The sequence below is a fragment of the Jatropha curcas genome, chromosome 10 (genome assembly GCF_041381405.1).
Source record: "Jatropha curcas cultivar XTBG-Jc1 chromosome 10, XTBG_Jcur_1.0, whole genome shotgun sequence".
Classification (NCBI taxonomy): domain Eukaryota; kingdom Viridiplantae; phylum Streptophyta; class Magnoliopsida; order Malpighiales; family Euphorbiaceae; genus Jatropha; species Jatropha curcas.
In genome coordinates, this window is record NC_143160.1 from 6,866,935 (window position 1) to 6,893,873 (window position 26,939).

At 32.3% G+C, this 26,939-nt stretch overlaps 3 protein-coding genes and 1 pseudogene across 4 annotated transcripts; 3 read left to right on the forward strand and 1 right to left on the reverse strand.

The window, feature by feature from the left end:
• Window positions 1-637: 637 nt before the first annotated feature.
• Window positions 638-4,893, reverse strand: LOC105640625 (uncharacterized; annotated as a pseudogene). Its single transcript, XR_016318575.1, has 8 exons — window positions 4,544-4,893; window positions 4,244-4,356; window positions 3,779-3,857; window positions 3,546-3,610; window positions 2,407-2,561; window positions 2,032-2,120; window positions 1,746-1,932; window positions 638-1,195 (listed from the first exon to the last, which is right to left on the reverse strand). The product of XR_016318575.1 is annotated as an uncharacterized LOC105640625 (transcript).
• A 1,590-nt stretch (window positions 4,894-6,483) lies between these two features.
• ATP3 (gamma subunit of Mt ATP synthase) lies at window positions 6,484-10,995 on the forward strand. Its single transcript, XM_012224987.2, has 9 exons — window positions 6,484-6,736; window positions 7,952-7,995; window positions 8,111-8,263; window positions 8,988-9,101; window positions 9,189-9,316; window positions 9,490-9,612; window positions 9,706-9,825; window positions 10,255-10,376; window positions 10,626-10,995. Exons 1-9 carry the CDS (start codon window positions 6,636-6,638, stop codon window positions 10,693-10,695), a joined length of 975 nt encoding a protein of 324 aa, XP_012080377.1. The 5' UTR covers window positions 6,484-6,635; the 3' UTR covers window positions 10,696-10,995.
• Window positions 10,996-11,203: 208 nt separating this feature from the next.
• Window positions 11,204-16,731, forward strand: PSP (3-phosphoserine phosphatase). Its single transcript, XM_012224988.4, has 9 exons — window positions 11,204-11,915; window positions 12,619-12,756; window positions 13,356-13,586; window positions 13,735-13,867; window positions 13,953-14,060; window positions 15,242-15,335; window positions 15,941-16,090; window positions 16,170-16,223; window positions 16,452-16,731. The coding sequence occupies exons 3-9, from the start codon at window positions 13,364-13,366 to the stop codon at window positions 16,575-16,577; spliced, it is 888 nt and encodes a 295-aa protein (XP_012080378.1). The 5' UTR covers window positions 11,204-11,915; window positions 12,619-12,756; window positions 13,356-13,363; the 3' UTR covers window positions 16,578-16,731.
• Window positions 16,732-20,763: 4,032 nt separating this feature from the next.
• Window positions 20,764-26,862, forward strand: LOC105640628 (uncharacterized). Its single transcript, XM_012224991.4, has 3 exons — window positions 20,764-22,466; window positions 23,405-23,820; window positions 25,752-26,862. The coding sequence occupies exons 1-3, from the start codon at window positions 21,638-21,640 to the stop codon at window positions 26,556-26,558; spliced, it is 2,052 nt and encodes a 683-aa protein (XP_012080381.1). The 5' UTR covers window positions 20,764-21,637; the 3' UTR covers window positions 26,559-26,862.
• The last annotated feature ends 77 nt before the right edge of the window (window positions 26,863-26,939 follow it).

Genomic DNA, 26,939 nt, shown 5'->3' on the forward strand with positions numbered 1-26,939 from the left:
TATTGTATTTGAATTTATGTTTTTCTTATTTTGTAATTTATTATTTTTTTAGACAGTGATTTCAATTATATTGGTCATTTTGATTCAGCTAAATTATTAAAAAATCTCAAATTTTGAAATAATTTTAATTGTACCATAAATTCACATTTCTTTTCATACTACTTTGAACTTTATAGTTATAGTAGCGCCTTTATTAATTTGAATCGTATATAAGTTAATGAACTAAATATTATTTTCGTCAGAATTTTTTCTAAATTCACAAGTCAAGGAAAAAGAGTAAATTTTAGTTAGTTATAAACATAAAATATCAGTTTACATTTTTCACAGTATAATTTTATTTTTGGAAAATTATTTCTTGTTGTAATATTATATAAATAAATAAATATATTTATTTTTAAGATGAATATATTATTTTTTATTTTAATATTGGATACAATTTGAAGATAATATTTTATTCCTTAAATTCTATCCAATTTAATAAATATAACATTATTTTTTATTTTAATATTAAGTATAATTTGAAATTAGATTACTGTTGTAATTAAAATATACAATTTGAAATTAGATTATTATTGTAATTAAAGTTGAATTTCAGAATATTAAGAAAAGAAAGTTAGTTTTACAGTACAATTAAAACTATCCGCAAAATTTATGATTTTTTTAATGATTTAGCTGCATTTACATGTGTAGGAAGTGATAAGACAAAGTATACGCAAGACATCTTTAGGATTTCCAGAAAACATTAGAACAGGCTATCTTTAAGGTTTTCCCCAGTGAGCAAATTGAAAAATGAATCTCCTTTGTTGCTACTGTCCTTCCCATCTTCCTCGTAATGAATATTTGTTACACTTGCAGGTCTTTTAACAGAGATAAATGGCGCTTTTGAGGTTGCAGGTCTTTTAATTGAGACAAATCCTACATATTTCGCAACAGACTTTGGTGTCAAAGGTTTTGAGCTTGGAGATGAAGTTGATGTTGAAAGCGGGCTGCCTGCTGGAGGAAGTTTTTCTTCTGAAGTTCCCACATCAGCTGGATCATGTCTCAGTCCAACGTCAACACCACCTTCAACCTCCATCCTGTTCTCATTTTCTATACAAGGTTCAGCAAATAAATCCTTGTTATCTTCTTTGATACATGGAATACGACCTTCTTCAACAGTGCAATCCTCCTTTCAAGTTCTCAGTGCCAGAATCATCTCGCACAAACAACAATAGTCACGTTAAGTTACAGTGCCAAAATCATAAGGCAGCATAAAACAATTAGTAAAAAGAAAATAGTGGAGATTGTAGCACAGTGAGATGCTGAGTTTACTATGAAGAATGGTCAAAATGAGTGCTAAAACATATGGAGATGGAGTGAACAATAAAATTCAGAAGACTTCCTAGGAGTTTCCAAACAATCGCTCGGACAAATGCAAACAGTTGACCAATCCCTTGATAAACAACACAATACATCAGGGGATTCTTGTCCATAACTCGTTTGTACAACCCTTCACATCAAACGGTTGCTTAGAAATTGGCCCAGCTCATTCCAAAACCCCAAGGAACACGTCATCTTAGGGCTAATATTGCTTAAACATGAACATTCATGCCCATTCACAGCTTCATAATACTAAACATACCCAAAAATATAAACTGACAGGAAAATATCAGCTGTGTAGCCTTGAATATATGCTAAACAGGCATATAGAACACTGCAAAACAAACAATGCCTAAAATGGGAAAATAGAAAGCAGATATTCTCACCTCCAAGAAAAGACTCAATACTCTTGTACTGAAGGGCTGATGTTTTCACAGAACCATCTCCAAGATCCACATCTTGAACTTTTATGTTACTTTTGTGTGTTCTCTCAAGCAATATGAATTTACCTCTCTTCCATAAACACTCTAAAGTGAAAAACTCCATGTTTGATGGATAATACTCCCTAAAAACCTGCATCATAATTAAAGGGAAAAATCAGACACTACGATAAGCAAAAGGGTAGTAAAAATGGTTTTAAAGGATTTCAAAACACATAGGAGGTTGACCAACCTCAATTCCTTCCTGAGTTATTTTACTGATTGCTTCTTTTGGGAGAGAGAAGAGACCATGTTGAATACTGAAACAACATCAAGCAATATCTGCAGAGGAAAACAAAATGGGTGTCTCAATCAAAACAACCAGCATAATTTCATACTTGCAGCAATCATCCAGATACACAGATGCTGCCATAATTTGAAACATAACAAAATTCCAAGGATTAACCGACTCTTATTTGCACATGCTTTTAATTATCTGTCCTCTATATCAATTGTTCCACTTCAAGTCCATCCATTGAAGGGTGACCCTTTCACATTAACCCCATGTCTTCTCTGGTAACTTTGCTTCCACCACAGTAAACAGTCTAAGAAAATAAGTATCACTTACTGGCTGAACCAACACTCTAAGGCGTGCTAGTAGAGCCAGAGTTGCCACAGAAAATCCCATGAAAAAAAGAACGTACAAGCAAAGTAGATACCTCACTGTAGAACTTGTACAAATGAATAAGAAGAACCAAGCAGCATGGGCTTTTAAACAATTGCCTTGAGATAAAAACAAAATATAATAATATAAAAAAAGATCTCTACCAAATGACAATGAAAAAACAAAAGCCAGTCAAACTAGAAAATGAATTTGCAGCTTCTTCAGAAAACAAGGAAGAAAAAGATGACCATTAGAACCTAAAAATTCCAAAGATAAAGCAGAAAGCAGAAAAATCAAACTGTCTGTTAAATAGCAATCAAGGCCTCTTTGAATCCCATTGTAATATCCTCAACTTTGTAGTTCCTGCTATTCTAGCTTTTTCGATGAATTCGATTATCCGAATGAAAGGAAAACTTAGAATAATGGGAAACACTATATATTGAGGATGTGAATATTAATTAAATAGTAATTAATGTGATTACAAATCAATTTGAAAGATTAAAGGAAATCAAAAATGAGTTAAGAAAAAAGACATTCCTTGATAACAGATGAAAGAACCAAAAGGAGTTTTACATTTAATAATTAAATCTACTTTTCTACAAGATATAAATGAATGAATCAACAGTATTAAGTCCCTTGTAGTATACTTAGTAAACATTTATAAGACTTAAGTGCTTATTAAGTATATTACGGGCGACATGCCATGTCTTACAGTAAGGTAAGGTGTGACACCCATAGCTTTAAAAGTCTGATAAATTAGAAAGTTTGGAGGGAATAAACAGGCAAGACTAAAAAAAAATGAGTATTACCCAAAGCATTTCAAATTCCAAAAAGAAACTTTGGCTAGAAATGGCACCACCATTAACAAACTTATGCTCTGATAAAGGTTTCTTGTGTGTGTAAAATAAGTCATTTAAGACTATCTGGTAAATAAGACAAATCTATAAATGAACAAAATCCAATTTATCAATTGAAGTAAAAGAACACCTTTAGGATGGTGCATAAAAATTTCAAATTCATAAGGCAAGCAAATCACCAAATTAATAAACCATCAAATACATCAGAAGAAATCCAAAAACTATCAGTAAAAGAAAAGTTGTTACAAATTAGCCAACAATGTTACTAAAGAATATGGATACGTAGCTGCCTTCAGCATTGGCTCAACCATCTGCAACCACAAACAAAAGCTAGTTATTTAAGTTCATCGCAATTGTTGTATGTATGGTTAATTGTTGTAGAGTTCTTCAAAAATTTCTCACTAGTATATCAGCAGGTTGTTATAATAAGGTAGACAGAAAGGATGTAGAATCATAAGAAGGCGAAAGGAAAACTGTACCTGCGATGGTATGTATGCAGCTCCTAGAAGTCTATCCATAAAATTAGGCCTTTCACCACCATATTTTCTCCACTTCTAACTGAAAAAATAATTAAAAATTAAAAAAAAATCACCCATATTGAAGGAAACTGAAGGAGACAATCCTGTACCCTCACAACTGTTTCTGATTATCAAGACTAACTATCATAATCTTATAAATGCAACAAATTTACATATAAAATCAAAGAGTTTTATCTTCACTGATTTCAGAATAGACACACATGTGACATTATTCTACAACTAGAAACAGTAACAAATGTTTGTTTAGCTGACCAACGTTCACTATCTGTCATTCCGTGGCCATCCAATAAATAAAAAACTCTATATACTATCGTGCTTTATATCCCTACGTGCAGTAAGCTAATGCAACAGATTCAATTAATCTGAACAGTGGCCAAATAAATATTTGAACTGTAAAAAGTATACCTTTCTAAAAGATGCACCTTTTGTTTAGGTTTCTTTCCAGTGATAACATGAAAGCAGGAAGTCAGTAGCTCCTCCAACTTAGCTGATTGCAAAAGCCTCAAATCCCTTCTCACCTAACACCCCAAGCCCATCATGTAAATTTAAAAAGAATATAAAACATAAAACAGCATGAACTGTAATCTGCTAGCAAGCTAAGGCAATAAAAGAAAAGAAATTAGAGATTGGAGTTTACAACAGTTTATTACATTTTCTTTCCTTCAAAAAAATTATAGCTTTCTTCCCAAAAGATTTAGTCTTTACCTATGGGAGATACTGAAAGTAAGAGCTTCTTCTATGCTGGTTCTTGTTTTTGTACAAAATTCTTTCAAAAATTCCATGCTCTGCTTTGAGCTGGCCCAAGAAACACTCCAATCGCTCCTCTAGACTTTCAATTTGATTGCCCATTTCTCAATTTGTTAATCGTTGACAGATTAGTACTGAAATACTAAAGTTTCTGTTAATTGGGCAGGATTTTAGAGTTAGGCTTTTAAGAGGGAAAATCTTAGGTGCTGTTATTTGATTACCATTTGATCACTGATCAAAGGGCACTTATTGGCGGATCCTATCAGAAAAGTTCATATGTGGTCATTATGTTGTTCAATATATATTAATTATGAAAAAAAAAAAGGTTGATTTTGGGTCATTTGATAGAATGTGTTGGTGCCATTTGGACAGTTTGATTTGCTTGATTCAAATTTCCTAACACTGAAGACAATCAAATCTCCTTTTCTGTTCTTTCTATCAAAAGGGCCAAAAAATAAATAAATAAATAAAGAATTCAGTCACAGACACAAAAAAAATTGATTAGCATTTTCGAAGCTTCAAGCCCTTGAAATTCCTTGCCCTTTATTTTGAACTCTTCAAAAATATTGAACGCAAGGAACTACTAATTAATAAATTATATTTTGGGGAACTTAATATAAAATGTAACAAAATGTAATTAAATATTGTATTATATTTCATTTAAACTCCCCAAACAATAACATAACCTTAAATTATATTTTTTCATTGAATTCCAGATAACCTTTTATTTTATTTATTGGATTAATTCCAAAATAAATAGGGTTAGTAAAAAAAAAAAAAAAAAAAAGACTTTTACACATTTATCGCAGCCAGATAGGGGTATAACTTGGATTATAATTATTTCAATCCATATTAAGATTTCAAACTAAATGTTAACTTGAAATGGAGTTTTGAAATAAAAAATTTTAAATGGAAAGCATTTTTTAAAACATCAGTATAGGAATAGAAATTAAAAATAAAATTAAATATTACAATCCATAAACGGAATTTTTATTTTATTATTATTTAATTTATAATTATATATTTTAAAGATAAAATATTAAATTAAATATTAGAATAAAATATCTTTAATTCTTCATATTTTGTAAGAAAATATATATTTAATTCTAAAACTACATAGTTTAATATAATATTTTAACCCTAACCCTAAATAGTAATTAATATATACTATGTGCTTGAATACTCGTATATGCTTTATTGGATTGAAAATTATGATTTTAAGTTATAATTTTCTTACTTTTTATTAGATTATATTGAAATATTTTAGCATACTTAGACTCATGAAAAAATTTTTTTAATGGATTTAGTGACTACATATATTAATAGATCCTAATATGAACGGTATTATCTTTTGTTAATTTTATAATATGATTATTATTATTAATTATTAAGTTGTTAATTATATGAACTGAATTATTAAATGTCAAGTGTGAAGTATATTTAACATCTATAAACATATAAGATTAAATATTTTGATTTTTAGTTATATGTGATATTAATTTATTATCTTTAAAATTTAATTATATTTTTTTATTATTTGTATATATAAAAATACGTTGATTATTCCTTGTTAAATTTAAAAATTTACATCTTAACAAATATTGATCTTAAATTTGTATTTGGTTAAGAAATTTCGAGATACTGAATTCTAAATCGAATTTCAATGGAATATTATAAAATAAAATTTTTAATTTTTAATTTTTAATTTCAAAATATTTTGAAACGAATTAATAAGAGAGTTATTCCATTCCATTCCGAATTATACCATGCAGCCAGACCAAACGAAGCCAAAACCGTTCTCAAAACCAAATGAAAGAAGCGACGACGTTTTGTCAAGAAATAAAACGACAGCAGTTTCTCATTCACATAGAAGTACACGTAGTGAAATCCCTGTTTCGTATTTTCTATTTTAACGGGGCAAAGCCGAAAAGGTTGAGAAATACAGCTGAAAGTGAAAACAGACACCTGACCTGAGCTCGCAGCTATAACAATTTTTTTGGATCTACAATACACAAGCCTCTAGGGTTTCAACTGTACGAATCTTTCAGCAATGGCGATGGCTGCTTTGAGACGCGAAGGGAGGCGATTCGCTGCCCCCCTGATCTCCCCCCAACCGATTACCGCCGCCATCCGATCCTCTCTTGTCGCTGAGTATGATCCTCTCTTCCATTTTCTCCCAAAATTTTTCTTTGCAGTCTCTATTTCTCTTTGCTTGGGCTGTCAAAAATGGGGATTTTCTTTTCTTTTTTTTTTTATTGGAAAATGCGATTATTTTACATTAATAGAGTCGAGTGGAATCCTGCGATGTCTTAATACCTTGGTTTCTATATCCTTTAAGTAAAGGAAATTTTATTTTTATTTTCACAAATATGTATGTTGTTATATGCTGAATTGTTGAAAATGAAATATTTGGATAAATAATGCATTGAAATTAATTTTAAAGGTTTGGTGATGCTGATTTTAATGAAAAGAAATATTTGTAATTTTTTAATTTTATTATCATTATGTTAGTTATGAGGTTGGTGTTAGCAGCCAATTGGAGTTTTGGTTATGTAGTGAAATGTGTGATTGCTATGTAACTGATGCGTACCACGTCCCTTTGGTTCCTTTGTGGAGGTAGGCTGGAAGGGATATGACGTGCTGCTACAATGAAAATCGCTGCTTAGTGGAAGCCAACAGTTCACTAGTTGTTATACTGATTACTGAAAGGCCTTCTCTTTTATTTGAAAGACCACCTTGTTGCACATTATAACTCAGCTATTTAAAATATGAAAAGCCGGAGAAATGTAAAATTGTATATGGCGTTGCAAATCCTAAATTTGAAACAATGATATGGGTTTGTTGAAGAAATGAAGTGGCATAACTGAAATGGTCAAATTTTTTTCGTCATACCAAAGATGTCCGTTATTTATACCTTGAGGTTGTTTTTGGTTTTGATGTCAACCAGTAATATGCAATTTGTAAATGTTCTCCTTTATTTTATTTTTTGGAACCTTGTGTTTTCCACTTTATTAAGTATGCATGGGCTGTTCAGCTAACAAAGAGTTTAAAACTTTGTAAGCCTTTGTAACCAAATTGTGTCAAGTTTTTTGCTGAGTTTTGGCATATAATACCAAAATTTGCCTAAAAAAATATTGAAATAAAGAACTTCTGTAAAATAACTTGACATGTTCAGGCACACTTTCTCTAGAAAGTTTAGGAAATCACCTAACATCAAGAAAATAAAATGTGTTAGTATTACACTTATCTGCTCATATGCAAATATGTCTTGCAACAATATCATCCTAACAGTGCTTTTCCTATTTTAGGAGATTTAATATTTATGTTTGCATTTTCAACATCTAAATAAGTTGGTTCAATGCACAGGGAACAGACACCTGTTGGAGTACGTTCTATTTCAACTCAAGTTGGTAAGGATCATTTTCATTTAATAGTTAATGCCTTTGTTTTGTTTGGCTCCTGTCATACATTTTCCTGTATTTAGTAAATTAAGTTCCTGAAAAATTTTGTAATTATCTTGTGCAGTCAGAAATCGTATGAAGAGTGTCAAGAATATCCAGAAAATTACGAAGGCTATGAAGATGGTTGCAGCCTCAAAGTTAAGAGCAATTCAAACTAAAGCGGAAAATTCTCGTGGCTTATGGCAACCATTTACTGCACTTCTTGGCGATGCTCCTAGTATGTTTATTAACAAATACCATAGCAATTTGACTTTTTCTTCTTTATCTTATCCAATTTTATCAACTTATGTTGAATCAACCATCAAAAATATATGATTTTTTGCAGTTTTTTTGAGAGTTTGATGGGATCCTTTGGTCCTCACTCTGCCCGCATGTTGTTCATGTTCATGTTATAATCATATTTTACTGGTACCTTTTGGTCATCTGCTGTAATTCGTGTGTCTTATTGAGAATTGACAACATGTTGGTAGCATTTCCATATTTGACAAATTCATAATATTGTATGGTTTTGTTGTTAATTCTGTTGAATTTCATGAATGATATTCTTTTGGACTTTTTTAATAGCTATTGTGCGCACATTGGTGGAAAAATTATTGTTCAAACTCAAGAAAATGAAACATTAGGGGGATTCAAGTTATTATTCACTGTCTAATATCCATAGGAGTTCTTTAAGGTGTACTCTCTGAACTTGATGCTAAATCTAGGGCCTTTTTTTACTTGAAAATTCATAGAATTGGGAAGAGGAATAGGATAAGATTCTAGTCACTTGTACAAATGCTTGATTGGAATGCTGTTTCTAAACTAATTTTACAATTTATGCACTTTGAAATTGTTTCTTGCTTGGTCATTCACCAAATTCTTTTCTACTTTTTACTCTTGCTCTAAGTATTTCTTATTCAATTCTTGCATTCTTTTGTGCTTTGCCTTATTGTGTTTACCAGGTGTGGATGTGAAGAAGAATGTAGTTGTCACTATTTCTTCAGACAAAGGTCTATGTGGAGGAATTAACTCTACATCAGTGAAGATAAGCAAGGCTATTCACAAGTTGACTTCTGGTAGATTTTATTTATAACTGAACTTCAAATTTTAAGCAATAAGGCTTGGATGTTTGAAAAGTTCAAATATATTTTGTACTGCCACAGGTCCTGAGAAAGAAACAAAATATGTCATCTTGGGAGAAAAGGCAAAGGTTCAGTTGATTCGTGACTCAAAGAAGGACATTGAACTATCTATCACTGAGTTGCAGAAGAATCCTCTGAATTATACCCAGGTCATTGATTTTTATTCTTTTTCTTCCTTGGGTTCTTTTATTGCGTTCAGAAAACACATGTATTATATGCCTGGAAGTTCATAAGTGGGCTTGCCTTCTGAATTTATTTTGGAGATTCTTGTCTATATACTTTTCTCTCCCTTATTTCCATTTGAAAATTGTTGCTCTTTCAGGTCTCTGTTCTGGCAGATGACATTTTAAAGAATGTGGAATATGATGCCTTGAGGATTGTCTTCAACAAGTTCCATTCAGTCGTTTCATTCATTCCAACCATGTCAACTGTGTTGTCCCCTGAGGTTATTCAGAATGCTGCACATGATAATTTGTTCTTGTTTTGATATATATGTTTATTGGGTGGTTGATGTACCTGTTTTTTTTTGTTGATTTAGGTTGTCGAAAGAGAGGCTGAATCTGGGGGAAGCCTTGGAGATCTCGACTCCTACGAGATTGAAGGTGGTGAAACAAAGGGTGAAATACTTCAAAATCTTACAGAGTTCCAGTTTTCTTGTGTAAGCCTTGCTAAACTCTTGCTATTTCTATTTGGTGTTTGGGACTGAGTCTATCATTTTGGAGACAATTACCATATAAATGAGGCTTAGGCCATATAATACTAGCCGGACTGGCATTGCCCTTGTTTGACCTACATCCAAGGTGGAAGACATGTTCTTCCTCTGATTGCATTTTTTGTGGTGCATTGTGGACACAAGGAATTGGTCTATTATTGAAAAGGGTTCTTAGGTTATGATAGGATTTTGGGTAACCTGTTGGTCATTGATGGTTGCCAATTTGCTTACCCTTCACATTTGTTTTGGTGGATTTTATTGTAGTCTGATATGTTTCTAAGACAAAACAATTGCTAATAACTTGAGGTGCTGATCATGTTGTGATAGATTGATAGTTTTTGGGATCTATCTTAAATATCTTTCATACTTCGCCAGGTCATGTTCAATGCTGTATTGGAGAATGCTTGCAGTGAGCAAGGAGCACGGATGTCTGCTATGGACAGCTCAAGCAGAAATGCTGGAGATATGCTTGACCGCTTGACACTTACTTATAACAGGTCTCTCTCTCATTCTCTCTCTTTGCAGATAAGCAATACTTGTAAACTGGATGTTTTGCTTTTATCTCGCATGGCTTTTCAAAACGAACTTGGTTGATCGTAATGGTATAAAAAATTCGATTTGGAGTTTTGGTAGAAGTTGGTTACTTGGTCAATCATAATGAACCTGTAGCTAAGCAACTCTTTTTTCTTCTTGTATTTTTTCTTCATAATTGATTTTAATAATTTTGTTACATGATATCGGAACAGAACTCGTCAAGCATCCATCACCACCGAGTTGATTGAGATTATATCGGGAGCATCAGCACTGGAGGGTTAATTGAAGAAATATTGTGGGTAGACTATGCGACAGTGACGAAATAATTATCTTGGCAAAGGCTTTCTTGAAACTTTGTAGCTACCTCTTTAAGGTCGTTTTGTTGAGCAACTCCAATAATTTCCCCAGCATTGTACTTTTTTTCCCTGGGAATTGAAAATCATATTTGTGATGGTCGCCAGTGTTTCCTTGGTTCATTTGTTTTTCACCCGTGTCTTCAAATTGAAACTCAAATGACTGGTTTGCAACTTGAGAATTCTTGTAAATTTTTTTTTTGTCTATTCCAAGTATGATTTTCCACAATTACAAGGGCATAAGCAAAGGAAGGTCAATTAAATTTAATGGATACTTAAATAAAATACTGTGAATCTGGATTAAAACCTTAAATTGAATTACTTTTGACTGTTTCAAAAAAAAAAAAAAAAAGGGAAATAAGATACCTCTTCATCAACAAGTATGAGGAGGAGATCCCCCTAACCAATTAAATACAGCCATGGTTGGAAGATTTCATAACAAGCCTTGCACCATTCAAGACAAAACTATTCACAGATTTGGAAAAATCCTTCGGGTAAATTATTTGTCCGTTGAGTCGTCCAGAAAAGCAGACCGTAAACGCTGACCTCGGAACTAAAGGCCAATTTAAGCCAATCGGAAACCTAGAGCATTATCAATGGCGAGCAAGGTAAACTGCTTTGTAAACGTTTACGAGACCAACACCATAGCTGCCACAGCCCACCCATCAACTTGTAATATCGAATTTCGCATTCTTTACAGATACCAACTCAAACTCCCATCAAATGAAGGAACATTAATTGTGATCGAAGATTTTGTGCTTCCAGAAATACGTTCTTCCTTCAGAGTTCCGATCGTGTCTCCTCTCTCCATGTGGAGCGAACTTTATCTATCGGATGTCCTCAAGAGGTTGAATCTTGATCCTTATGTGATTAGTTTCTTGAAGCCCAAATTTACAGAGTCTGCTGTTTCATTAGCCAACCGTAACGGGAATAATGGGTTCACGATGGTGCTCGAATTGGGAATTTTGAAGGCTGAGCATCTGAGTAAAGATGAAGTTGATAGAATTGCAGGCCAGTTCGACAACATAGAATCAAGTCCCAAAATTTGTTCCAAGTAATCATGATCGGTCAATATAGCAATATCACTTCCTTGTTTCCTGTCTCAGACATTCTGTCGAACACCTTCCTTGTATGCATTTTAGCAGCGAGGTATGATCAGCATTGACTGTGTAAAATAGATTTTCCAGTGGGAAAATTTTTCTTTGTTGTGAACTTCCAGTCTTCGTTGAAAGAAATAAGCTTTCAGTTAATTATGACAGGTTTTTTTTGGATTTGCGGCAATTTCTTCCATGTTTTTGAAATTTCTTGATGGTTATTTCTCCTGAGTTGTTGAAGCAATAAGATCATGCCAAATTGAAATAACAAATTTGACTGTTGAGAAATAACAGCAGTAAATTATAAATTTGTTTTTTTTTTATGTAACCGTATGAAATATATTTGTAAAATTTTAATTTTAATATTTTAACTAATTACTTTTTATTAAAACTTCAAACAAAAAATTTGTTTTATATAAAGGAAATTTTTTATAGTATTTATTAAAAATATTCGATGATTTTTAATTAACACTGATTGATATTTTTCATTTGAATCTAAACATTTTGTTTTTATTTTGAATGATAAAAATAACTAATTTTTATCTAAATAAATGATTGAAATCCCTAAAAAAATAATAATAATAGTACTATTGTTTTATTTATTACAGTTCTTTTTCCGTTTAAAATAAAATACTTTTTCCATTTAATTAAATTAGGTGAAACAAATATTTGGGTTTAAATAAGTTAGGACATTCTGATTTTTCATTATTATTTTTATAAAATAAAATAAACTCACCAACCAAGCTAACCAATGGCAGGTAAAAATCAAACGCCCAACCACAACTCGAGCGAGTAAGAGTAGAGGGATCTGAGAACAGAAAGAAGAAAGTGCACGTAGAGAACCAAATAATTAAACTTTCTCCCGACCAAAACTCAACAAATTCCAAACTACAACTGTAAGTTCTCTGTAAACTAAATTTGCCTTTTCCAATGATCTTCTTACTTCTTTTATGTACGCATGATATGCAATGTAATTGTTCGATCCCCTTAAGTTCAATTTGCCTGTTTGGTTCAGCAGAAATCGTGGGAGAATGAAAAGGAATTTTTCATTTTGATGTATCTGCTTTGTTGGCTATAAAGTGTAACGTGCTTTGCTTTGTATTCATGTATTTTTCTGGCGTTTTCTCACCCTCCAAACAGTGGCTATGTCTTATTGTTAGTGATCGCGACATGCTTGTAGATCTATAACTCTTTTAGCTTTTGTGAGTTAATAAAGAATAGTGGGTTTACTTAAATTAATTTATCTCATTAATATCTTGTACCTTTCTAATTTTCGTAGTGGCTTACTGTATGCCTTTCTGTTTAGTTTTATATTTCCTTTATTTGTTGCCCATTTTTGCTTAGTTATCTGTTTATAAGGAATGACTTGTTCTGTTCATGTCAATTTAGCTTCTGGTTTAATGTAGTGGAGAATTTGCTGCACTGGTGAAATATAACAGTCTTATCAGTTTTAAGGGTTCATTGTTTATGTGTGTTTTTGATTTGTTGGCAACAGATTGTTTGATGGAAGGATTGGTGCATTCACGAATCAGCCCAATTCATCCTACTTGTAGACAATATCGGTCTCGCTTTATTCCAGCATTTTCCCTGCATTTAAAGAGGAATTTAACTGGAGGTCGAATTGGGTTTATGAAACATCCTCAATCACTCAATTCAGTTACTGCTTCTGTTCAACCTTTAGAAGCCTCCTCATTGAGCCGCTTCAACAATGCAGTGCCATCCAAAGGTTATAATCACTAAGGAAAAGACTTGCCAAGATTACCCAGAATTATCTTATTTTGTATCTCAAATTGTTTTTAAGCTTTTGCCTTAAAACCTTACCAACTTTACATTTTAACACTGATATCTAAATTACTTTTGATGTTTATCAACAGAGGTTCTTGAGCTTTGGAGAAGTGCTGATGCAGTATGCTTTGATGTGGATAGTACAGTATGCCTAGATGAGGGGATTGATGAACTTGCAGAGTTTTGTGGAGCTGGAAAGGCCGTTGCGGAATGGACCGCTAAGTTGGTTGTCCTTATCATTTGTTAAAATTTGAAAGCTACTTTATTTCTCAATATTATATCTGATCTTTGTGTCGCATTTTGCCAGAGCTATGGGTGGCTCTGTTCCTTTTGAGGAGGCCCTGGCGGCCAGACTATCCTTGTTCAAACCTTCTCTATCTCAGGTCCAAGATTTTCTTGAGAAGAGGCCCCCGAAGTACGCTAATTCCTTAAATGATTGATCACATAGTTTGTTTCTTTTTTTTGGCATTTTTAAGTTTTTTAAGGTTGCTTACTGTTTACAATCCAACTTGTTTGGCATTTCATTTCAAGATGAAAGTTGGTGCTATTGTGTGGAAATTTTTTATCGCCATCATCAAAACATCAAGCATTCACCACTGGAGGACATTGTTATGGAGCTTACCAAAAACATAATTAAAACACACATCAAATCCCATAGACATCGTCAGAGTTTCTGATTCTCTTCATGCATCTTGTTATTTGTTTTACTGTCCAATGAAAAAGGTTTTTCTTTGAGTAAATTCATACCTCATTTTTTGGAATATAGTGTCTTTGTACATAAACTAGGTTTTAAGTTACACGGTCTAAATCCTAAATTAGTTGAGGTAAGCCACATAAGTAATTTTCCTCCATTGTATCCTCTTTAGGTTGGTTGAGCATGAGATATTTAAAGATCAAGTCACTCTTTATAACTTCAATTTAGTCATTTTCCACCAATCCCTTCTCCTTTTTGTCATATCTTTCTTACGATTTCAGTTCAAGCCTTTTTTTTTTTTAAGTTTTATGTAGTTAAAATTGAAAATTTTCAACTTGGTTGTAGTATGAGTTATGTACATGGGAGTTCATGAGAACGTATTGGGTATTTTCCAAAACTATTATCTTTTTAAGACTAGTTTTGAGTTCGTGGTACTTCAAAGATGAAGTATAATTATTATTTGCTCTTGCTCAGTTGAGTGAGGTGGTTTATGAAAAAATATCTCATCTTTGGATACTTCAAAATTTGAATTCTTGGTGTATGGGGAGGGCACATCTTACTTTTTTTTTGTTAATTAGACTTCTTGACACCAGCAAAGTTATTGACATTAGTTCCTTATTTTGATTAAATTGCTAAAATAAAATTATATTAGAAAAGACTGTACAATCTTGATGAGTTATTTTGTCCTAAGATCTAGCTATTTTCTACATGTTCTGTTATTTTTTAAGTCAAATGCTTCTAAATTGCAATGGAGTATTTGTTTGGCTGTCTAATGCAAGAGAAGGATTTACATTTTTATTACTCAACTTCTTTTGATTACTCCCAAGTATTCCCTTTTTTCTGGCATACAAGTTAACTCTTTAAATTTAGAGTTGTTGCTTTTTCTGTTTTCATTCATGTAGGATTTCTCCTGGCATAGATGAGTTAGTCAAGAAGCTGAAGGCTAAAAGTACCAACGTTTATTTGATCTCAGGAGGTTTTCGCCAGATGATCAACGTATGCTATTTCATTGAAATATTCATGTTTTGTTGCTTCTTAATCTTTTCCTTAGAATAATTCATCAGAGTCTAACATTTTTGCTTTATATTGTATAAATTTTAGACTAAATTTTCACAGTAACTTGATGACACTATGATAATCATATAAAACTATTGCATGTAATGTCTTAGTAACTAGCTTTTAGTAACATTTCTACAGATCCTTGTACAATATACAGGCAACATCCAATTATACATGGCTGGTGAATATTTTCGTAAAATCTATTGATGTAAAGATCTTTGCAACCAATAGTAGCATTTCTATGCACGGTCCTATAAAGGCAATTATTTTGTTTAACAGGTGCAGAGGCTTTGTGGAGGAATTCTATATTTTTGTACTATGTCATTTCTGGAAGATATCTAATCCCTGTGTTAATAATTTTATCCTCTCTGCTTAAATTGTATCTTGTAAACACCTACAAAGGCATATGTTTTAATTTAGCTGAAGATTATTATTACCATCTGGATTTGGGACTCATAACTTTGTTTTGTAATTTATCGGTTTCCTGTGCGGGATAAATTAGTTATCATATTGTGATTAGTCGCCAAACAACTTCCTTACAGCCTGTTGCATCCATCCTAAGTATTCCACCTGAAAATATATTTGCCAACCAATTGCTCTTTGGAAGTTCGGGGGAGTTTACGGGGTTTGATGCAAATGAGCCTACTTCAAGGAGTGGAGGAAAGGCAACTGCAGTGCAGCAAATAAGGAAGGTTAGTCTTATAGCTATCTGTTTCACATGTGGTTTCTAAGAGTACATCTGAAGCGCATTGTTTTGTTATGATAAAACAGGCTCATGGATACAATACTTTGGTTATGATTGGAGATGGTGCAACTGATCTTGAGGTACGTAGTTTCATTTGACCTATCAAATCTGCAGAACCTATGATTGTTATGAGATAATGGAATACGTTGAGTTAGTTCCATATATGACATCTGTACATATATACTACAAGTGATTATTCACAAATTTTAAGCAGAGATGCTTTGCTGGTTAATTAAGTTTATTGGCTTTCTTACTCTTACAGATACATTTTTTTGATATATATTCTTGAAATACGGATTTATATGCAGGCTCGTAAACCGGGTGGTGCTGACTTGTTTGTTTGCTATGCTGGTGTTCAACTTCGAGAGGCCGTGGCAGCGAAAGCTGATTGGGTGGTCATTAATTTTAAAGATCTTATAAGTTCCCTGGAATAAGTTCTGAAATTATGCTCTATATTATTTGGCCAAATAACTGTATTAAAATAAGTGTTCTCTAATTTTTTTTTCATTTCTTATCACAGTGAACAAACTATAATTGTTTATTTGAGACAATCAATAAAAAAATTAGCACTGGATGTTTTATTCACTATATTATAACACTGTTAAATGAATTCTTGTGTAAATTAACTCACCATATTTTCCATGTACAATGCAAAGGTAGTAATTCCTATTTTTTTTAATTCAGGGCCAATGGGCTAAAATAACACTACATGCTATAGAACAGGGGAAGGAAGAGTAGTCCTCCCCTTAGCTCATCAAATTAGTGGAAACAATTATAGGTCCTCCCTTAACTCATCAAATTAGTAAAAATAATTATAGTTGAAGGATCTCGAATTCGAGACTTCTTGCTCTTCGCATATATATAAAAACTAATGCAATGCATGCCCACACAACACATAGATATGGGTATGTCTATATAGCTTTAAATTAAATCATAACCAATCTATAGACAGGATAAAATTAAAAATATAAATCCTAAATCTTAGAACATAAATCCTAAAACAGTATACCTAATCTCCGAACACTTAAAATCTAAATCAAAAATCCTAAAATTTAAACCGTAATTTTATTATTTTTCAAGAAAGTCATATGACGATAGAACTATCAGCCATTTATAAATAAATATAGGTGGTAGCTATACCTCTTTGGGCCCATCAAGGCAAAAGAAGGAAAATTTTGCTTGATATGTCTATCAGTTGGATATAATTAAGGAAAGAGATAGAGTTTGGTAGCTTTTATTTCATTTATTATATGGATGCAAGCAGGTCAATGAATATAGAGAATTGAATGTTGCAATCAAAATGTCAAAAATTATGAAACTTTGCACATGTAAAGCAACTTTAAGCCTTTAGCTTTTACAGTTAAAATCAAATTTCTTTTGTTTTCTTTCTGGCTCCCCTACCTAATCTGCTAATCATGTCCCACGTGCCAGGTCTATCAAAGAAAGAAAAAAAAAAGAAGAAATCAAATCATGTGTGCAGAGGATTGACTGGGCCTTCCTCCACTATGAGATTGGCCCACCTGTTCAATTTTTTTTGTGGGGTTTTAAGTCGTGACAACAGCTGAGATTTGGAGTTTAGTGCGAAAAATTTATTTTTTTTATAGTTTTTTTGACGATTTTTAGTAGCCCTAAATTGTTTTCTGATAGCTTTTAACTATATTAAGATTTATTCAGTAAAATTAATGATTTTGATTTAATTATTTTAATAGCGCTCAGTTATTTAAATAGATTTTTATAAAATATTAAAAATTAAATATTACATGGTTAATCTTTTTATAAGATATTAAATTTTAATTCTAAAAACTAGTTCAAATGCTATGTTACCAATCACTATAAAAAATAACATTTAGCGCATTAAAAATTACATAATAAATTATTGTCGAACACGCCCTAAGTAATTATTAACTGTCTTACTAGTGTTTCATCAAATGTTAAATGAATTACATTTCATAATCTGTTCCTCAAACTTTAATCACCGGTTCAAAAGCTAGACAACCGAGCATTATAAATAATAAAAATAATATTTTTGACTTGGTAAAATCATAAAAAGTTAGACTTAAGGTCATTGAGTGAATTAACAAATTAGCAAGTTACTATTTGATATGCAAAATTGTGGAATCTTATTTTTGTTTTAATATGGAAATTTCAATATTGAATTATTAAGATTATACTTTGAATTTTATAACTTTAAATGAAATTGATGTATCTATTCCAAAATCATTTGTAAAATATAGTTTGGTTCTCTTCTATTTTCTTTAAGTATTTCTTTGACTTGAGGATGTCTCATTAAAATAATCAAACAACAAATAGGAACATCATCCTTTTCTTTTTTTTTTTTTTGAGTTACTGTACCAAACATTAATACAACTAACTGACATGGAAAGCATTTTTCAAACTTCTCTCAATTAAGGGTATATTCGATAAAATTAATTATTATAGTAATGTTTAGTTGTTAGCTGTTTTAGTAGTTTTTCATAAAACGTTACATGGATTATAATTAACGCTATCTTAACTATTGGTTCAAATACTATATCATCAAACATTATAATAAATAACATTTAATATTTTAAAAATTACTTATTATTGTCAAACATAGCCAACCGATAGAAAAATCATTTTCCTTTGGATGATTATAGAAAATAAAATTTATTTGCTTTAAAGAAAAGTCTATAACTAAGGATTCAAACGGAAGGTGTGTAACCCACCTCTCCTCCCCCAACCCATTATAGTAAAGGAAAAATGTAAGATCAATCTAACAATTTGCCACGTGGCATGTATTGGTTGGTGAGCAAAGATAGTTGGTGAGGTGGATAGTTCAGTAAACTAACTCATTACCAAAACATTGTATAGCACTTCTTGTTGTCAAAGAAAGAGAAAGGGGCGATGGTCTCAATCAAATAGCTTAATGTTTATTAACTTCAAGTCTCTATCCATGTTCTTTTTCTTTAAAAATGAAAAATAAATTATATGATATAGTTCAAAAATAAAAAAATAAATCAATAAAATATGCACTTAGCTTTTTATTTAATGTTATAATTTTTATTTAATCAAATTTTATATTAATTTACTTCTTTACTTTTAGATTTTAATTTCGTCTCCGAACCAAATTAATTATTAGAAATTGACTATTGTTTGCGGCCAAGATCAACTCAACCTTGAAATCAACATTATTCCTATTGCAATTTGGACATTTCTTTGTGGAATTATATTATTAGAAACTGTTATATTTCAATATTGTTCTGTCATATCAATTAATGTGTGTATATAAATATATATTGTTAAGAAAATAAAATATTTTCTGTGGGAATTAATTAAATTTTTTCTTTTTTTTTATCAAAAGAAAAAGAATATATGATACTTTAATATATTGAGGGATGGATAAGGTGTGCAAATGCTTAGTTTTAATTGCTATATGGGATTTAGGAATCAGTATTTGTTTCTCTTGTCAGGAACAAAATTCAGAACTCTTTCATGGCATATTTGGTTGAGTTATTTTAATATATAATAAATTTAATTGAATGATTGCTGGTTTCATATAATTCATTATCCAAATAAAATAAAAACAGCATCAATTATTTAAAAAAAATTAGAATTATGGATTTTTAAATATGAATTTTTTTTAAGAGTTTTGAATGAGTCTTTAAGTATAATAGTTTTTTATATAGAAAAAAGATGAAATATTTTCACTCAACAATTTAAGATATAGTCTAGTGGTAAGTGCATGTACTAATATATAATTTAATAATAAATCATATTTAATTTTTCCTCCTTGGTACTAAAAAAAAAAAAAACCCACACTTGAAATAATAATTTGCTTCATAATATTTCTTAGTAATGTAAATAGAAAATATTTTGTTAAAAATACAACTTGATAAAAGTCTAGAAAATAGAGGTTTCATAAATTTTGGTGGTCCTTCCTTTGCTTCATTTTTCATTTTTCATGTTTCCTAATTTCCAATTTTGGACACATGCCTTTCTAGAAAATGAAATGGCTTCCATCAAATTTTTAGCCCCACAAACTAATTCTTTCCCTTCATTTTTTAATTTTTGTATTTTATAAGAATAAAAAGATTTTGTAATTAGAAGATTGAAGAAGGCTATTTCAAATAAAGAAAATAAGAGAAAGTAAGAAAATTATTTTTTTTTTTTAAAAAAAAATTGACATTGATAAAAGTAAAAATACATATTGATAGCTATGAGGTTGAAGTAAATTTTTTCAAAGTCAGATTATTGCAAGTCTTTAACATTGGAAGGAAAAAAAAAAAAAGTTAACACATATATCCAATGTAAAAAATAATAATCTCCAATAATTTTTTAACCATTAATAAAAAATATTAAATTTGAAAATTATATAATAGGTGAGTAAGCTAATTTCCTATACATATATTTCCAAATAAGATATTTCCTTATTAATTATGAGACAATTATAAGAAGAAAATTATTTTATACCATATAGGAATAAATCAAATAATAAATATATCATAGTGATTAGACAGCTGAAGTTGAGAAATACAGTATGGCAATTGACCCCATAATTAATTGTAGATTGACCAAAAAAAATTTTAATATAATTTTTGAATAATCATAAAAATTGTCAAAAATGGTTTTTGCTTTTCATTTTTCAATAATCATAAAAAGAGAAGCAAGTGTATGTTGTTACGTGTGAAGATAACATTACAATGGGTCTTATTCTCGCGAGGAATCCAATCTGCTTCTGCTAAAGATTCATTCAGCTCCAAGTCCAATATGAGCAACATCGTCTTCGAGACCTGGGTCAGCTTGCTTCTCAAATATAGAAACTATCCAGAACTAAACTTTTTTTTTCTTCCTTCTTATTCTGAAAATTGAAGCAGCAAGCTACTTTTATTATCACAATCTTTTACCTGTGCTGTTCTGGCATTCTGATTAAATGGGCCATTTTTATTGATGGGTTTTGTTCTTGAGAAGCTGTTATGTAATGGGTATAGCTTGTTTTAGAATTTGATTTATTGTGGTCAAGTGGGTTTTTTTTCTGGGGTTTTGTTGTGGGAAGGATCTTTTCTTGAGAAATGTGGTTTTAGGAGTTCATACGGTGCTTTGAATGGATTTTACGTGTACATTGTGGAATATAAACCGAGGAAGGTAAAGTAATTAGTGGTGTTTTCATTTGTATTTTATATGCCGATTTATGATTGCTACAGGGGTTTCCATCATTCAGTGTGAATGTTTGTTATTGGTATCAGGAAATTGAATGTTGGGAATGGATACAAAGACAAAAACTCGTGTTAATCTATTGTTATAGCCTTTTCCTTATGTGGAGATACATAGTTCCCATTTTAGAATTCATTATTGGATTTAAGAGTGTTTAGAGACTTGAATCCTCTGGTTGAAGAAAAAGTTGTGCTTGAATTGATAAAAATTGTTTCTTTGGGGTTTTCTTTGTGGAAATTGGTATAGAAAGGAAAAGAAATGGTGTAGAGTTTAGGTACTATTTTTTTTTTCTTTGCGAACAGAAATGGATTTGTGGGTTGTTGGAGCAGCTGCTGCTGCTGGATACATAGCTAAATATTGGCAAAACATATCAAGGGATCGGGATAATTTATCAGAGTCTGGACCTTCCAAATGTAAAAAACATGAAATCCCTAGTTGTCCCTTTCCTCCAACGAGTCGGAGAAAGAAACTAACAGAAGATACTTCTACTGTTGAGAGATTGTCAGATATGTACCAATCAGATGGTGCTTCACAAGCAGAAGTTTCTACTAGCGGTTATGTTGAAAAGCTTGGAAATTTGGGAAATTATGAGCAAAATGTATTTTCCCGGTCAAGCTTACCACCTGGATTCTCAACATTTGGAGATCTAAAAGAAAACAAGGGTGGAAAGGTATTCAGTGGTAACATGGTTAACAACACTGGTGAAATGGAGTCTTTTCACGATTCCACGAAGAAAATAAGCTCACTTAGAACTAAACATTCATATGGACATTTTATTAAACCATTGAGTTCCCTAGATAGTTGTCTAATGGCTCAGTTGTACAAGAAACATGTGCAAATGGAGGAGTATGTGTTTAGTGTCATTCCCTCACCATCTACAACAACGAGGCCGCTGCTTGTTACTGATGGAAACCAAACAATTAACAGAGCAAATGACGATTATTTCAGTGCCCGGATTGGTGCTGAGGATAATAGGCTGTTTGAGGAAAATGTGTGTGGAGTTCCTCCACTTCCAAAAATCAGTGAAGTGAACATCCCCAGTAAGATAAAATCCAGGACACAAAAGAGGAACAATGAAAGACTCAACAATTACTGTAAAACGGGCAGTGGAAGGCACTTTCATTCTCAAAATGGTATTCTTCTCACTAACTTGATGATTTTATTATTGTGCTAATGCAACAAGTGCTGCTTTGATAAAACTTTCTGAGCATTTATTGTTTTATTTTCCTTGCTAATTTTGAAAGTTTCCAGAGTTTAACTCCCTGGCTTCAGAGTTTGAGCAACCTGCAGGACCTGCATGCTTTCTTTTACTTCATTATGTCATTTTTCAGTTGTGTTATTATGTCATTTATTGAAAGTAAAGAAAATCTGAAGTTACATGTATAAATAAGAGAGGATATGTGTTTGTCACTGTCAAACATCAATATCGATGTTGTATATGCCTATGCTCCATTTAGTTACTACCTATAAACCTAATGGAAATTGAGAAATGTTATGACGACTTAGTCATCAAAAAAAGAAAGTTACAATCTTATGAACTACAACAGTTGCAAAATCCCTGATTATTATTTCCGTTATTTTCATCTTCACTCTGAAACTGAGGCAGCCATCATAAAATTTAGTTTCTGCCATTTGTCTTCTCCTTCCTATTGCTATTTAACTGCTGGCTTATTAAAAGAATAATCAAAATTTGAGATTCTTCCATGCATGTGAAAGTTGCGTCGTGGTTGTATTTAAAGAAAGATGAGTGGATTTTGACATTCTGATTATTGCTGAATTATTTGCTAGATAGATCTGTTTTCCTTCGCTCATATATAGTTACATCTAATATTTAGTGCAAATGGTTTTTCTCCGACCTCTTGCATGGACATCTAGCTACTATTGTACAAGGTCCATACATGTGCATGCATGAAAAATTTTCCATTGCTTGTCGCGGACCATTATGTGATTCAGGTACTATTATAGTTATCACAATGAAGGTCTTGTGTCTGCTACTTCATTTATTTATTAAATGATCTGCTTTTTGCTAACTGCAACCCATTTCATGACCCAATGCTTTACCCCTACTCAGGGTCGCTTGATCAAATGGTTTTGTTCTGTCTGGGTGTTTGTGTTGGCATAGTCTCTTCTCTCCTAGCTAGTAGAAGAGAAGCAGACAAGTTAAGGGACTTGTTGAAGCAGTCAGAGAACTTGGTTCAAGATCTGCAAGAGGAACTTGAGATGAAAGATTCATTGACAGTGAAAGAGATAGCTGAAGAGAAATGTGAATCACAGGATACATGTGAGAACCTGTTTCACTACAGGGCACCAAGTCTACTTCTTCCTAGTATGGATGATTCAACTAAGAATTTATCATGCTGTGGGAAGGCAGAGGAGAGTCCAGAAGATATGAGTAAGATTGAAGCAGAGCTTGAAGCTGAACTTGAGAGGTTGGGGTTAAATATGAACACATCTAGTCTGGAGAGAAGATTGTCTGATCTTGTTGAGGTAATGCCTGTCTATATACTTCTGCATAGCAGGAAATTTAGTATCATGCAGAATGGCATTTCACGGGTGTTTTTCTTTTAGTATAACTCGACTTTCTTTGGCTAATTTGATTAGCTTCATCAGAAGCCTCTTGTGCCAATCATGGCATGTGGAATTTCAATCCTCACCTAGCAACTAGGGTAACTATTAATTGGCTTTCTTCTTCTATATCCATAGGTATCTTCAGGGATTGGCCTACTTTTTATAAGTTTGGATTTTCAATGTAACACTAGGTTGTGCTTGGAATAGTTTGATCAAAATACATTTATCAAGAAATTTAAGTTTGAAGGCTCTAGCTTATGAATGTGTGCTGATATGCATGTTTACTAACACCGAAATAGTATTTAATCAGTTGATTCTGCAGTTGCTTGCATGTCTATCTTTTAGGAATTAGTCACCTAGGTCATTGATATTTTGGAGTAGAAGATCGTGGAATATAAAAGTGAGACAATATCTATATCTTGTTAACCATTTTGGACTGTAGAAGTCCATATTTCTATAATTTCATCATTTCTATATATACTGGAGCTGATCAAACTGGAAATTTTGCTAAGCTTGTGCTTAAAGCTCTAGTCCACACGTCATCCAATGTGTTTATCAGATGAGCTAGGTTTAGAATTGTATTCCGATTGGTGAAAATTGGAACATACACATATTTTAAGAGCTACATATATTTAGAATTTCTTGAATCTTCATTGAATAATATCAGAGAATCTGATTCATTATCTCCTCAAGTAATGATTTTGTTATTAGTTACTCCTGAAAAAGATCTTTTTTTTTTTTTCACTATCATCAATCATCCTTTATTGTTGGAAAATTGAATATTAGGGCATAGTTTGTGCCAATTCTCATATCCAGACAACATAATAGTCAAAGTCAATATTTCTGTAGGATATGCACTTGATTTTTTAGTTAATTTACTTGAAAGGGATTTAAAATCAGAGGTTGTTTTCCAGTCCATAGATTGATTACTGGAGATGACATTCATCAATTGCACTGAAAGGTTGTTTTGAGGATAATTTAGAATGCCAGAAAGTAGGCATAGGTTTTGTTACCCTAATGTACAGCAGTTGAAATCTTTATTTAAATCTTCAGAAGGATTTATCTCACATAACTGTAATGAGTGTTCTCTCTCTCTCTCACTTCTTGGGGGAAGGGCCTGTATGTTACATCCATTATACCCTGCTGTGAGTATCCTCTACTTAGTCTGCTGTACCAATTAAGGTAACTCTAATGGTCATTTTCCATGTTGTATGAAATACTTCCATTTTATTACAAGGTGGATCATTTTCAGCATGGCTCCCCTCTTGAAGCAGCAAAGTCAATTCTTTGAGAACTTTTAAATAAGGCCATCTAATCCAAATAGAGCCTGCTCCCTTGCATCCTTGTTTAAAAATTTTTTCTCTGCAGCCTTGAAGTCTCTGGACTAGTTTGATGAGCCCTCAAAGTTGGCGACAGGTCACATTAGACCATTTCCTTTTTTCATGGCAGTAAAGTAGAATTGATTGGTTTTTTGGGTCCATTAAATCTAGTCTCTTTTGCTTCCGTAAATCTAGTCACGTGGTGGTGTCTTTCTACAACACTGCACTGAATGGCTATTACCATCACAAGTGTCAGTGGTCTAGATTATAGTAACTGTGGCCATTCTGTCCTCCCTTTTTACAGAATATCTCAACAACAAAGTTGAAAGAACTTAGTCAAGGATAAGAACAACAACGACAACAATAACAAACTACGCATTAATCCCATACTAGTTGGGGTCGACTATCTGAATCCTTTTCCATTCTTCTCTATTCATAAGCAGCACTGTTGCCTGTTTATGTACTATTGTTTTTATGATTGGTTGTAAAGGGTGATTATTTGATATTTCTAATAGGGTAAATGTTATGCAGGTGGATCCAGACTTTGTAGCAGGTTTTGCTGAAGGTGAACTGAGGACTGACATGGTCCATGGGCAATCTGTTACCGGGCCTCAGTCAGATCGAGATGCAAGTGGAACCTTGACAACTCATAGTGGAAATTATGTGGTTTCACCACGAGAGCTGAGTCTGCGACTACATGAAGTTATTCAATACAGACTCGAAGAGCGTGTGAAGAAGCTTGAGATGGCCCTTCAAAACAGCGAGAGGAAGGTGAAACTTCTGGAATCTGATCTTAAGAATGATCGGCAGAAGACGCTGGGCAGTATGCTGAAATACTACTCAGGTGAAGAAAGTCCAATTACCGAAGAGGATTTCAATTCAATGGCCCAGCCTTTGGTTATGAATTTATCAGGAGAAGCTCTTGATGCTTACAATGAAGCTTATGAAGAGCTAATGAAGATAGATGAGTCGGAAGAGGATGATTCGCCACGTGGGATTTATGAAAATAACCACCAAGGGTGCATACATACATGTAGTGAAAGCATTTTATGGAGTAAAAAAGATACGAGAAATGGTTCCTCGATTCATCATTCCCACAATAAAGAGAAACCATCTAGAGAGTTATACTTAAATCAGTTGAAGGCATCAATAGGGCATGTATCACGAATTCAGGAATTGCATAGTGACGGTGCGAGTGAAGATGAAAACGGTGACTGTAACGATGAGATGGAGAAGCAGTTAATAAAGCAAATTGTGGAGAAGACAAGGAAAGGCTCTCCTGCAGTGATAAATGCACAGAGGGTGTTCTTTCTGTCGACGGATGAAAGCGAACAATAAAATGAAATAACACAGTTTTGCAGTATATAAATTTATATACAGGATGATATTATTTTCCATTTTCATATAACCATAGGAATGTTCTTTCCCTTTTTTTTTTTTTCTGTATTCATCCTGACCCCTACAAGCATGAAGCATCCCTTAGACACTCAATTTTTCTATTATTAATTGCTGATTCACGTCAATGGAAGAGCTGGGTCATGTTCTCGTGCAAACCTGTAAAACGGAAGTGCCTATATTTTCTTTCCAAGCCCTACCAATGTTTCTCCCTTTTCTTGAATATATAGTAATATGTAGCCCTCCATCAATCATCCTCATCCCATTCTAATATATTAATCTTGCCTATATTTCGTTTGATATATTAATAATTTTGAGGTTAAA

Coding starts and splice junctions, on each gene's coding strand:
- LOC105640628 (XM_012224991.4), top strand. CDS start 21,638: ATGGATTTGTGGGTTGTTGGAGCAGCTGCTGCTGCTGGATACATAGCT. Junction 22,467..23,404: donor GCACTTTCATTCTCAAAATG/GTATTCTTCTCA, acceptor ACCCCTACTCAG/GGTCGCTTGATCAAATGGTT. Junction 23,821..25,751: donor GATTGTCTGATCTTGTTGAG/GTAATGCCTGTC, acceptor AATGTTATGCAG/GTGGATCCAGACTTTGTAGC.
- PSP (XM_012224988.4), top strand. CDS start 13,364: ATGGAAGGATTGGTGCATTCACGAATCAGCCCAATTCATCCTACTTGT. Junction 15,336..15,940: donor GTTTTCGCCAGATGATCAAC/GTATGCTATTTC, acceptor ACTTCCTTACAG/CCTGTTGCATCCATCCTAAG. Junction 16,224..16,451: donor ATGGTGCAACTGATCTTGAG/GTACGTAGTTTC, acceptor ATTTATATGCAG/GCTCGTAAACCGGGTGGTGC.
- ATP3 (XM_012224987.2), top strand. CDS start 6,636: ATGGCGATGGCTGCTTTGAGACGCGAAGGGAGGCGATTCGCTGCCCCC. Junction 6,737..7,951: donor CGATCCTCTCTTGTCGCTGA/GTATGATCCTCT, acceptor TTCAATGCACAG/GGAACAGACACCTGTTGGAG. Junction 8,264..8,987: donor ACTTCTTGGCGATGCTCCTA/GTATGTTTATTA, acceptor TGTGTTTACCAG/GTGTGGATGTGAAGAAGAAT.